General features: G+C 41.5%; 1 protein-coding gene across 1 annotated transcript; it reads right to left on the bottom strand.

Moving 5' to 3' along the window:
* Positions 1 to 435: 435 nt before the first annotated feature.
* Positions 436 to 5,744, bottom strand: b3galt4 (UDP-Gal:betaGlcNAc beta 1,3-galactosyltransferase, polypeptide 4). Its single transcript, XM_080445008.1, has 2 exons — positions 3,139 to 5,744; positions 436 to 2,984 (listed from the first exon to the last, which is right to left on the bottom strand). The coding sequence occupies exon 1, from the start codon at positions 5,243 to 5,245 to the stop codon at positions 4,130 to 4,132; it is 1,116 nt and encodes a 371-aa protein (XP_080301134.1). The 5' UTR covers positions 5,246 to 5,744; the 3' UTR covers positions 436 to 2,984; positions 3,139 to 4,129.
* Positions 5,745 to 12,364: the final 6,620 nt, after the last annotated feature.

Genomic DNA, 12,364 nt, shown 5'->3' with positions numbered 1-12,364 from the left:
CACTGAATATACAAAAAACAAAATTACCCTGCTGTTCTTTTGACCCTTGAACTTAAACCGAAAGTATAAATTATATACACATACTGTGTATACACATTTATATCAACATTAGCAAGTAGGCATTACTATCTTTTTAGAAAAAGGCAGATGCACACCTCAAAGGTTGGTGACAGGTGTGTGGGACAAAAAGTGCTTCTCTGATATTCTCTGACAAAAGAGGATCTCTGATATAATGACATCAGACCATTGTCTGTCCTGATGAAGGTCTAACGACCGAAACGTCAAATAAAGAGCAACATGTTTTTGCAAGTTCCAGACAGTGAGCGGGTCCTTTTCTTTGATGTCGTTATCAGAGATCCCCTTTTGAACATGGGCATGAATATCTGAATTGTCTATTTAAGAAGACAGGAAAGCATTGAAGAAAATGTAGTGGTTTATTAATGACAATATTCCGTTCACATTTACATTTCCTGAGTGTATTTGCACACATTCAGTATCATTTCCCAGCCTGAGCCCTGTATTGACTCAGAAATACTATCCTTCAAGTACCAACAGAGACAAAACAGTCCAGATAAATTTGTGTTAGTCCAACATTCACACTCCTTTATGAGGTGTGGGTGTTGGCTGATGTACGCAGTCACATCTGGCTAGAGTTTAGCCTTGGATCACAAGACTGTCAATCTGGGAACCCATCAGCAAAAAAATACTTTGAATTTGCCTCTGGGGGCACCGCCCGCGATCCCGTGTAGAGATCAGATGTCGGCCCGTTCACTCGCCTTCAGCCCTCTTCCGGTGGTGTCTGTGTTTTCATTCCCACTAACAACAAACTCTACATGTAACGGTAGTTGCTGACAGATTCAGCTGCGGAGCGTTGAATCTGTCTTGAGAGATTTCAAGACGGTTATCTGTCATGTCATGTCATATAATATAATTATGACAGTCTTGTATCAAGGCTAGCCAGAGTTCAAACTAATTGGACTGAGCTGTTTATGACTGCTCACCTACAGTATAAACCAGTCACACACACATTTTGTCATTTTGACAGCGATTCCATCTGCTTTTGGCTTGTAACATCTTACAATCTCTCAACAATATATTTACATTTAACAAGTAAAATTACTTGACTGTGCCCCTGTTCAGGTGCCAGCGAGATGATGCTACCAGCCAGATGGTATAACACATTTGTTGTAGAGAGAGGGCAAGATGTTACAGGAGAAGAGCAGATGGGATTGCTGTCATGATGAAGGCTCTAGTCTAGTGTGTGTGTGGGCTGTGGGGATGGCCGATTTATTCTGGGTGAATCGATACGCGACAAGTGCCTAGTCACACCAAACTCAAAGTCCAATTAGTCAAGCCAGGTGTGACTGTTTAAATCAGCCATCACACATGGTTACATGATGAAGCAGGCTTAAGTATACTATTGCTGTGTGTGGTCCTTCATATCTGAGTTTGTTCCAAACCTGGAGGGAAAAAACATTTCCAGAAGAGATGAACATACAGTGTCAACCCCATTTACACCTTGCATTAAAATGTGGTCTGTACAGAAGCTCTGCATGGTGCAGAGCTTTGTTGAATTGAATAAAATAATCTATCATATTCCAATTCTCTAAGCCAGTCCGGAATCAATACTTTTATGAGATCTTACAATAAAGCAGGTACATCATAGAGAATCTGTCTCAGTTGACACATATAACATAGTGATTATTATGTTGATTACTTTTTCAATTATTAATAGAATAATCGAGAAGCGTGTTTTTAGATATATAATTCCATACTTTTTTTTACCTATCAACTAAATCAATTAGTCTGATTTGCTTTGTTCGGTGTCACGCAAAATAACGAAGATTGCTTCCTTTTTATGTGTAATTATTCACTATTACTATTGTAAAACATTGTATGTTCTGTTCCATTGAAGACAGCTGACTCATTAATCCCCCTGCTTTGTGGAATGTGAACCTTCAGGCTAAGGTGTCGTTCCATTTGTTGACTTCTCTTTAATCCAGGTCAGGACATGATAAAACAGATCTTAGATCTTCTTCAATAAACTTTCTCTTATGCCTTCACCCTGAGTGGATAACAATTTTACACAACAGCACAATATTTATTTGAACTTATTAAGAATGTTGCGTTGACACTGACAGGAATAGACTCTAACATAGTAAGAAACAGCATGGTGCATATATAATTTGTCAGCCTACTGGCAAGAAGATTGATTCTTACTTAATTGGAAACAGGAAACTAATGAAGTATGCAATGAAACTCTTGAAGTACTATAGTACCTCCAAGTACTATTATGGGTATTGCACTACAGTACGTGCAACAGGGTTCTCTGACAATGGGTACAACGGGTATTGCATAACCGGAGGGGAGCACTGTAGATAGATACTAGAGTCTAGCATTTATCTAGCCTGACCCAAATTGCAGAGGGCAATCATTTCTTTTGCACTGGCAGATTCGTCTGCAGTATATCTATAAAATCTCTGTATCCTGTCTGTCTGTCTGGGTGCCTTTTTGGGCGGTGTAGCCGCCCCTATAAGTGGGGTTGGGACACCTCATTAGTACACCCTTCGCTGTACTGTGATTGGCTCATAATTAGTACACCCCTAGCATTAGTACACCCCTAGCTGTACTGTGATTGGCTGACTCTATTGGCTGACTCTATTCAGCACTGTGATTGGCTAGCGAGACACACGATGAAATCAATAACCTATAAATAGGACAATCCACTTTTTTTTAAAGTGAGCTTCCATCACTGTGATGACCACTGTGATGACCACACCGCCCACTTCCCACTGGGTGTGATTTTTTTCCCCATATATGGAGATCCCTGATGTCGTCAATTTGACGTCATAGTACTGAGGTCATAGACTGGCCTCCAAGTACTATGATAATGGGTACATCACTCAGTACTCTTGAAAACAGGAACAAGGTGTAGTAACTGAGGTGTATGCGTTCCCAACAATCTACAATCTCAGACCCACAACCTGCCACCAGCGGCGGACTGGCCATTTGGCGTACCGGGCAAATGCCCGGTGGGCCGCTGGGCCAAAAAAAAAATATTTTCGCTCCCGTTTTAGGATTATGGGCCGGTCCGGACCAAAATGCCAGGGCTGAATTTTGGTCCCAGTCCGGCCCTGCCTGCCACAATGCAATGAGCTTTTAGATCTGCTATTTTTGTGTTAAACATTTCAATAGGGACACCAGGTTGAAAGTGGTTATACAGATACAGATCACATTTTAATGCCAGGTGTAATTGATTTATCTAATGTACCGTACATCCACACTAGCTAAATACATGTCATAGTCTCACAATTGGCATGTTATCATCTAATGTTTTTGAGTTTGACAGCTTTCTACCTGAACTCTTTGTCTCCGCCAGGCCGAAGGTATGGGGGAGAGTATGTTTTACCCCCTGTCCGTCCGTCCGTCCGTGTGTGTGTGTCCGTCTGTCACCGGCTAATCTCCGGCACCGCCCATAGGCTAAGCTTTGCAGGACGTGCTGCAACCTGACCTAGCGGAGACCTGTGCTCCGAGGAGCACTTTTTCTAATTTCTACACAGTACCCTCTGTATATTTGCATATGTAGCCTAACAAAATATTAGCAATTTATTAAATATTAATAAGAGGTTTAGTGTAGTGTTAATAGGTTCTCTGACAGGGTATTACATGCATTCATTGTAATTACTTATTCTGACTTAACTGTACAGCGGAAACAGGTTTGATCTAGTCCCAAAATGTGTTAGGATGTATATGGGCAGAAGCTTCTAGCTTTCATGCTTGTGTTAACCTAAAAAAAGAAAAAAACTATTCAGAGCATTGGTCACACATAACAAGCAGTTCTATCTCTTGACTGTAAAGTGGGGGCATGCAAATATTGAATATTTGCCTGTTTGTTTCTCATATCTACAGTAATGTGTCTGTACGTGTGGTAATGTGGCATCAACGAAAAGCCTATAAAAAAAGAAGAGACATTCAAGTATTTAAAAACAAAAAAAGTGCTATAAAAATAAAATGACATTTTCTCAGTGTGCACTGTGTGTGCCTTCACAGCCAGAGCGCTTGTGCTATTCACAGTATTAAAGCAAGGCCCAGCCCCTAACAAGTGTACATTAAGCCAGCCAGGACACCTTTACAAGCCCTGCTCCAGGCCCAGAGCTGTCCCAAGCATGGACCTGATTTTGCAAACACCCAGAGACGCGTGCATTTCCAACCAAGAGCAAGGGGGCGAAGAATGGGTGTCTGCCCAGTACCGCAGCATTTCCCGGGGTGCGATGTGGTGGACGGAGACCATGGCCTTGTAACAGCAACGCCCGTAGGGCACAGCCGGTCCTCCGGAGAACAGCGGGCAATGTGTGGGCAGCACTCCAGCCACACGGGCACACAGCCCAACAAACACATCCTCGGGGGGCAGAGGGGTAGACAGAGGGGCGGCGGCGGCCGCCAGGGCAATTTTGAGCAAGGCAGAGCGAGAGAGGACATAGGCCGTGCCACTGCAGTAATCTGGGAAGACATTGGCAGGGTACGCTCCGGATGGGAGGTAGTGCTTGCTGTCCTGGTCTCGATCCGGACCCACGTTAAGGTGCACCCGGCCGAGGTACAGGTCTCCTTGTTCGTAGGGGTTCCGGCTCCTGTTCAGGAAGTGCAGGAGGGCGCTGGGGTTAAACAGGACGTCGTCATCCACCTTGGCCATGAAGTGGGCCTGGGGGCAAAACCGACGGGCCCAGCCCAGCATGCATAGAGTCTTCAGGGTGAGGTTCATATAGCTGTCTAGGAAACGCCCCTGGATCAGGTCTCCTCGCTCCCGGGCCTCCTCGATCAGCAGCTTGGCCAGGCCGGGGTTGTTCGTCACCCCGACCATGAACAGGGTCATGACCCGGAGACCCATCACCTCGATCCCCCCGCCCCAACTGTCCCGGATGGCCTGCCGGGCCGCCTGATTGGCAGGCGCTGAGGTCACCATGATGATGAGATAGGGCTTGGCACGCTGACACACCAGAGGACTGGGCATGAGCAGGAACTCCTCAGACCTGGTAGGAGGGACAATCTGGGCAGGGAAGACACCCGCATGTGACGCCACCACCGTGTTCATGTTCAATGCAGTGACCCATAATTCAATGGAGTCCACAAACAGCAGCGCTAGCAAGCAAGACACCACTATCGCAGCAACGACGAGAGGCACAGCCCCAAACCTGCCTCTCTTTCCATACCGGGGCTTACACACGGTCCAAAGTCCCCGTCCCAACATGACCTCCCCACAACCTCCACGATGACAGGCACAGCTTTTAGAGACCGTTGCAGCAGCAGGCGCAGCCCCACACAAACTCACGCGGTTAATCTTTGGTTTATTTCTCCTTCAGCTGTCGATACACTTCTCCAATAACTGTGTGTCCATGCGGCGTGATGGTATCAGCTTGTTCCTTTTTATTACCCTTGATTTCGTGGATTCAAATCGTCCGCAGACGCGGACGCGACGATGATGATGATCAGCAGCAGCGCTGAAAGGGAGTGGATGATGTGGTAGAGCTGCAGCCTGCAGGCAGCATCACTCTCTTGCCACACAGCACACACTGACACATTATGCAGCTGCGCGGATGAAACGAAACGGTCGATCTTCTTCCCCCAACAAGCCTGAATCTGTCGTTGACCCTATTCTGCAGACAGTGCAGGATCTGAACAGATATATAAATATATATATATAGTTGCTGCAATAGAAACGGAAATGACAGTGACTTCCTCTCTCTACTTAGAAATATGTGTCGCAACTAGTAAAACCTGATTTGTCTGCTATGTATATAATGTGTCGTCTTCTTCTGACTACAGAGACGTCACGCGTGACGTTTCAATCATCCGCCATGGCATGTTGTTGTAGGGTCAAATCGGTGCTTTAAAGCAGTGGTTTTCAACCTTTTTCGCGTCAAGGACCCCCAAATTGACACATATTAGCCCAGGGACCCCCATTTGAAAAGATATGCCAGGGACTCAACCATTTTGATTCCTTGGTGGTCCCAATCTACACAGTAGTATCATCATCAGTGACAGTATTCATTTAACTCTGAGAGTGTTCCATTTGTACACCCTCAGAGTTACAGACATATAAGGGTCAATTTGGTTCCTAATTATTAATTTGGCTGGGGACCCCCTGGAACCCCCTCAAGGACCACTGGTGGTCCCCGGACCACTGGTTGAAAACCACTGCTTTAGAGACCATAGAACAAATGGAATACAGGTGGTGCTTCTTTCTTTGATATTTCGTGGTTATCTTGATTTACATGATTTACATGCCTTTGTGTATGTCAGCCAACTACATTTGTGGCCTTCAGCCAAGTGTGCTAGCACGCTCTAGGCTGTCTCACATTCACAATTCACATTCACTAATGTAAGCATGGGAATATAAGCATGTCAGCATCTGCATCCAATCAAATATGAACCGACTCGTGGTGCTTGGTGACATCTGGTGGTCAGTCACTGACAGTGCAGTTATTGCATAGCAATTTGCCACAAGTCATGTATTTGATTGAATACTTTATTAACAGTTTGCAAATATAGTACAGTGGTGCGATTTTACAATGATGCTAAAAGGATAACACAAAACCCGAGGGGCTTGTTTCCATTGTGGTCCTGTGTTTTCAAACCTTCATCATATAACCCTTTATTGGTTGGTCAAAGAAGACACAACAAGGTGATTCATAAGATAAGGTCAGATAACATAACATAAGCCTTTATTGGTCCTGGAGGGTAATGTAGATGTCATAGCAGCATCATATACATTACATTACATTACATTACAGTCATTTAGCAGACGCTTTTATCCAAAGCGACTTACAATAAGTGCATTCAACATAGGTAGGGAACGAAAACTACTAATCACCAGAAGTATTAAGTGCATTTTCTGCAAAAACAAGCAACCAAGAGTATACCTAGCGCTAAGGTAAAAGTGCAATATATCAGCTACCTATTTTCCTGAAACAGATGAGACAACAATAGCAAAATCAAATGAGCAGGAGCTAAAACAAATAAGTGTATTGACTAAACAAGATCCAATAAAAAAGTACAACAATAACACAAGCGTTCGTACAACTAGTTAACAACAAGTAGGCCAGGCAGAGAGGATGGGTAGTATACATTGAATGAAATATTACAGGTATGTCTATCACCAATGAATATATGGAGGAATATAATAATACTATTATCGTTCACTATTATGGTTCATCTCATATAATGTTACCCAATGTACTTTTACTTATTTCCATTTCTGGATAAATACCATTCCTCACCCCTCAGAGCAAATATTGTAGTTTTTACTCCACTGCATTAATTTGACAGCTTTAGTTAAGTTATGTTGCAGATTAAAGGTAGTGTAAGTGATATTTTTGGTTAAAACAAAACGTTTTTTTTTTGGTGAAAAGGTTAAAGTTGTGTATTCAGATAGTAATCATTGTTATAGAGTGTTTGTTCAATAACAGGGGCCTCCCCACCTCTCCAGCTCTTTACTTTAGTAAACACGAAATACATTTTCAGATGGGTTGCCAATTTCATTAAATCAGGTCAAAGCAGGCAACCCATTTATCAGCTTAAAATGTATAGTGTTCCAGACAGTTCAAATGTAGTCTTCTCATTTCTTTTGTATCATCACTTCTACTTTCACTTGAATCTCCTGTATTCTGTTAGCCTGGTAAACCATCCAGGATTCCCGGGCGTGTGAATTCACATTATCAAGACACATGATAATAATGTGAATTCACGTGACCAGCCTGGTTTACCAGGCTAGTATTCTGTAGGAGTTCCCTCTCCTGATTGGATAACATTGGCCTGAAAATGCATTTTCTGTTAACTAAAGAGCTGGAGAGACAGGGAGAGACCCCTGTTACTGAACAAACGCTCAATAACAATGAGCACCATTAGAATATAGAGCTACTTAACACATATTTTAAAGGCCGACTTCACCCATTGGACTTGACCCATTTTCAACCTATCTTCATATAACCAACCCTACAACCCCTCCCGCTCTCTCAGATCAGCTAACACAGGGGAAGCTGTCAGAATCTTTGCTAAAACATCCGGGACAACGCTCCACACGTCCCAGACTCTTCTCCCTTCTGGCTCGCAAATTATGGAATGGACCATTGAACTTCCCATTGCAATTAGAACGGCAGAGTGCAGACTCACTCCCAATCTTCTGCCGTAGTCTAAATCTTCAGACTCCACCTCAGCACTTGTCCTAGCCTTGACGACCTTGCAGGATTATGCAAAGGCTAAAATGTAACTTAGATAGCATGTTATATAGACAGATGCCAGGTCATTGTTGACCTGGCATCCTATAGTGTGTACAGTATAGTTTCAATGTAGGCTGATGATAGGTTCTTGGTTTGCGTATGTATTAGTTATTAGATTATTGGTTAACTTATGTATTACTTTATTATTAGATTACTATTTTTATGCATTTGATGTATTATGTGTATGACGTATTTTGATGTATTATCTTGTGTCCTTGCTTACTGTAAGTCGCTCTGGATTAAGAGCGTCTGCTAAATGCCTAAACTGTAAACTGTAATTGGTCCTCACTAATGCTCATTATAATATGGTATCATTTTTGTCTACTCAGTCTGTGTCTCAGAGGAGGGCTGCGGACAGTTCAGAAACCCGCCTACCAGTGACATCATCGATGAGGAATCCAAGCTAATATAAACTGCAGGCCTTCTATTCCTGGAAAGTTAGCATGCTAGAATCCATTGTTCTCGCTTTAATACAAAAATAAAAAGATGATGGCTGTTTTCTGAATCTGAAGTGTCCACACTCCACAGCCCTCTTATGAGACACAGACCGAGTAGGAAAACAAAAGGTAACATTTTATCATAATCATTAGTAAAGACCAATTATATGAAGATCGGTTGAAAATGGGTGAAGTCGTCCTTTAACAAAATAATATCACTTACCCTACCTTTAAGTTATGCTGCGGATTCATATTAAAGGTACATGTTCTCTTTACTAAAGAGCTGGACAGTCAAGGAGTCCCCTGTTACTGAACAAAAACTGTATCGAAATAATTAATGGTGCTCACTTTTGATTGATTGATTGACTACTTTATTAACAAGTTTGCGATTTGTACAGAGGTACGGTTTACAATGATTTGTTATAAGGATAACACAAAAAGCCCTAGGGCAGGGGTCATCAACATGTGCACGGACAAACGTGTCCGCGGCAAGACATGTCCATGTCCGTGGCACATTTTGTATTTTGGTTATAATAATGTATATCTATCCTAAATATTCACAATATTTTTCAAAGAATTTGTTTGAATGATTTTGGTGACTCGTAAAGTGTCAGGATGACAAGTCATGCTCATTAATATGTTGCAGGAGTCGTATTGGTTGTACATGATTGCATCAGGTGAGGATGCAAGACAAGACAGACAGCTAGAAGTAATGTTTTTTTTTTTTTCAATAGTATGTTTATTGATTTTCAAAGACAAAACAAGACAAGACAAGACAAAACAGACAAACAGCTCAGCTCAGACACGTTATAAAAGGAAAAGGACACGGATACAAATATAGATTCCACATACTTACAATGGACCAAAAAAAATAACACAATATATATATACATGATTTGGTGCTTGACATTACATAGATGAACAAAAAAGAGATACAAGAAATATCCACAACAGAAAAGATGAAAAACAAAAAATAAAAAATAAAAATGAGAAACAAAATAAAAAAGCAAGGATTTAGACATTATACATCAAGGTCAGCGGTATCACTCCTGTTAAGGAACCCTATCGTTAAAGTGTCAGCTAGTTGAGGGCCAATAAAATGTAGATATATGGGTCCCATATTTTATAGAAGGCATCGGTTGTGGAACGTAGGAGACAGGTTAAAAATTCCAACGGCATGCATTGCATGATTATTTTGTGCCAGTCTCTCTTTGTTGGTGGTTTCTCATTAATCCAAGACAACAGAATATTTTTCCTCTCAGCATAGGTTAGAAGATTAAACAAACGTCTATGAAACTTGTTAATAATCTTTTTATCAGGAAGTCCCAGAATCAAACACATGGGGTCAGGTTCAAACTCCATATTGAAGATCTCATTCAACTGCTGCACAACACCCAACCAATAATAGTAATGTTAATAGCTGCCTTATTTTTTTCATTGTTCCACTGGCATACCTTACATTACACCACCTATGCATGGTCTAAGACTTTCTCATCAACATCGAATACTTGTTCACCTTAACGGAAACCATAACTCTTGAAACAAACTACAGTACCTTGGCAAACAAACAGAAAACTAGTTTAGCTCGTCCATTGTGGAGCAATTTGAAAACCCTGACAAAAACATGCATTCATATCGTCCTCTGTCCTACCATGCTCAGGTTTGCTGGTTTGAATATGAACCCCAACAAATGAGTGGGGCAGTGTGAAAAATAACTGAAATTCAGACAGAGAACTGAGAAAAATAAATAAGGAACTGAAATCTCAACCATATGTATTTGTGTACCATACATGGAACTGCGATGTCATCAGAATTCTAAGTATTTGTCTCATTAGCGAGAACTGCACAGTGATGGTGAAGAAAGAGAATTTGGAAAGACACTTGCGGACAAACCACAAATCATTTGACTAGAAAAATAAATAAACTAAGGAACTGAAATTAACATTTTCAACCATTTTTTACCATATAAACATTGTCAAGTGCAATCATCAGTATGTTAATCATAAATCATGTTTTTATTATTGTTTGATGTGCATTGCACTTTTCTCATAATTATATGTATCTATCCGGTCTATAATAAGATGAAAAGGCAGTGGCTAAATAGATCTCATGCCCACAATGAGCCAGAGGGGGCCCTTCTGTTCTAACCTTCTTGAATTAGCACACACACACACACACACACACACACACACACACACACACACACACACACACACACACACACACACACACACACACACACACACACACACACACACACACACACACACACACAGACAGTGGCTCAGTGTTTGTGGCACTAGTGTTTATGCAGACATACTAGTCTATAGTTTTAAAATGTGTAGCACACTGGCATAGACACTATGGCACATTACATTTAGGGCTAGTCATTTGGGTTTCTGGTAAAATTATTGACCAGTTATTTTGTATGTCCGTGACAAAAATAAAATATTGATGAAAATGTCCATCACAAGCTGGCATGGTGATGACCCCTGCCCTAGGGGCTTGTTTCCATTGTGGTCCTCAGGTCCTGTCTCCTGTGTATTCAATTCATTAAGACAGGGGTTTTCAACTGGTGGTCCGTGGACCACTGGTGGTCCGTGGGGGTATTGCATGTGGTCCCTGATCATGCATTCAGTAATGTAGGAAAGTGAACTTCACAGTCCCTTGTGAAGTTCTGGATGAGGTGTCAGGCAGAATTCCCAGAGCTTACAGTAAAAGCTAAATGTATTTGACCTTTTATAACTACGTATCTCTGACAGTAGTATTTTCATGGTGGCATACCTGAAGAATATGTACAGGGCAAGGTTCGAGCCAGAAAATGACATGAGACATGAGACTCCGCTATAGCCAAGAAGAGATAGACATGGTTATGGTCATGAGAAACATTTCACTCAATGACCTGGTGACCTAAGATGACACGTTGATGTAGTTGACCACCAGTTGACAGCAACTGGTGGTCTGTAGGAGGCAAGTAGGAGGTCAAGAACTTCCACAGAAAAGGGACGAGAAGGGAAAGTGTACCGGATTGCCCTAGTTATCATTATTAGGAAATGTGCCCATGTAATAGGGTGTGTCTGCTGCTCACTCATACATAGGACTAAGTTACAAATCAGTATATCAGTTAATATGAGTTTCATATTGAAGGCTGGACAAAGTAAGAGACATTCTCAAAAACAGTCAATCACTCAAAAACTCTCTGCTCACTAGCATAATATTTCAGTCATTATGCGTATTTTAGTTTTTAACTATAATCATACAGAGTTATAAGCTGATTATAATGCATTATAGACATGGGATATATAACAAGTGTTACCAAAAAAAACACTAATCTTAGCCCATATCCCCACCCAACTCAACATTGGTCCTGTGGTTGATTCTTAGTCAGGGTGGTGGTCCCTGGTTCACAATCAGTTGAAACCCCCTGCATTAAGACGTTTAAAGACGGGGTCACTGCTCCTAGTAGTCAAATTATTTCACAAATGTACAGTGACAAAAAAAACACCCCAAGGAGTGGGGCCTATTCTATCTATCTACTTAATAATGACTTATTCTGATTAATAATTAATCAGGAATATAGTTATTTATGACTTAGTTTAACAAAATAAAATAAAAAAAATTATGTATATTATTCATTTTCACGTACACACCCTT

This window comes from Gymnoscopelus braueri, assembly GCF_963280865.1.
Source record: "Gymnoscopelus braueri genome assembly, chromosome: 12".
Classification (NCBI taxonomy): domain Eukaryota; kingdom Metazoa; phylum Chordata; class Actinopteri; order Myctophiformes; family Myctophidae; genus Gymnoscopelus; species Gymnoscopelus braueri.
This window is presented reverse-complemented; position numbering and strand designations above follow the sequence as displayed.